We start from the raw sequence: 755 nt of genomic DNA, 5'->3' as shown, positions 1-755 counted from the left end.
CACCCCCACACCCCCTGCCCCTCTTGCTGACAACCCCTCTGTCCTCGCAGGGCAATTCCAGGGGGGGCTCCCGTGATCAAGGCAGCCACCATGGATGGGGGGGAGGAGGATCCTCCACAAGGAACATGGATCCGAACTGGATTATAATACTGTTACTAATACTGGCAGTGGTAGTTATGATAGTATTTCGTGTTAGATTGCGATTTCCATGATTTTCTTCATAACTAACCCCCGAAGTAACACGGTAAGACAGGTGTGTAGTGTCCCCATGTCGAATTCTGTTAAACTTTGAAAGCCTTTCATAGAATCCTAGATCGAATCGTCTAGGTTGGAAGGGACCTTAAAGATCATCTGGTCCAACCATCAACCTAACTCTGACAAAAAATACATAAGCAATAAAAAAAAATAAAATAAATCACTAAATCATATTCCCGAGGACCATGTCAACCCGTCTTTTGAACACCTCCAGGGATGGTGCCTCAACCACTTCCCTGGGCAGCCCATTCCAATGCTGGATAACCCTTTCCGTGAAGAATTTTCTCCTAATATCCAATCTAAACCTCCCCTGGCGCAACTTGAGGCCATTTCCCCTTGTCCTGTTGCCTGTGACTTGGGAGACGAGACCGACCCCCACCTCTCTACACCCCCCCTTCAGGTAGTTATAGGGTGTGATAAGGTCTCCCCTCAGCCTCCTCTTCAGACTGAACAACCCCAGTTCCCTCAGCCTCTCCTCATAAGACTGACTCTCCAGACCC

General features: G+C 48.6%; 1 protein-coding gene across 1 annotated transcript in view; it reads left to right on the top strand.

Moving 5' to 3' along the window:
• LOC106900111 (guanylate-binding protein 1-like) overlaps positions 1 to 76 on the top strand; it is an 8,508-nt gene extending 8,432 nt beyond the window's left edge. The window contains exon 12 of the mRNA XM_014962095.1: positions 51 to 76. Within this exon, the coding sequence (XP_014817581.1) occupies positions 51 to 76 (26 nt within the window). The remainder of the gene's footprint in view (positions 1 to 50) is intronic.
• Positions 77 to 755: the final 679 nt, after the last annotated feature.

Source organism: Calidris pugnax, unplaced genomic scaffold (assembly GCF_001431845.1).
Source record: "Calidris pugnax isolate Ruff unplaced genomic scaffold, ASM143184v1 scaffold1254, whole genome shotgun sequence".
In the NCBI taxonomy this organism is placed as follows: Eukaryota; Metazoa; Chordata; class Aves; order Charadriiformes; family Scolopacidae; genus Calidris; species Calidris pugnax.
Note: the sequence above shows the minus strand (reverse complement) of the source record. Positions and strands in the feature narration are given on the sequence as shown.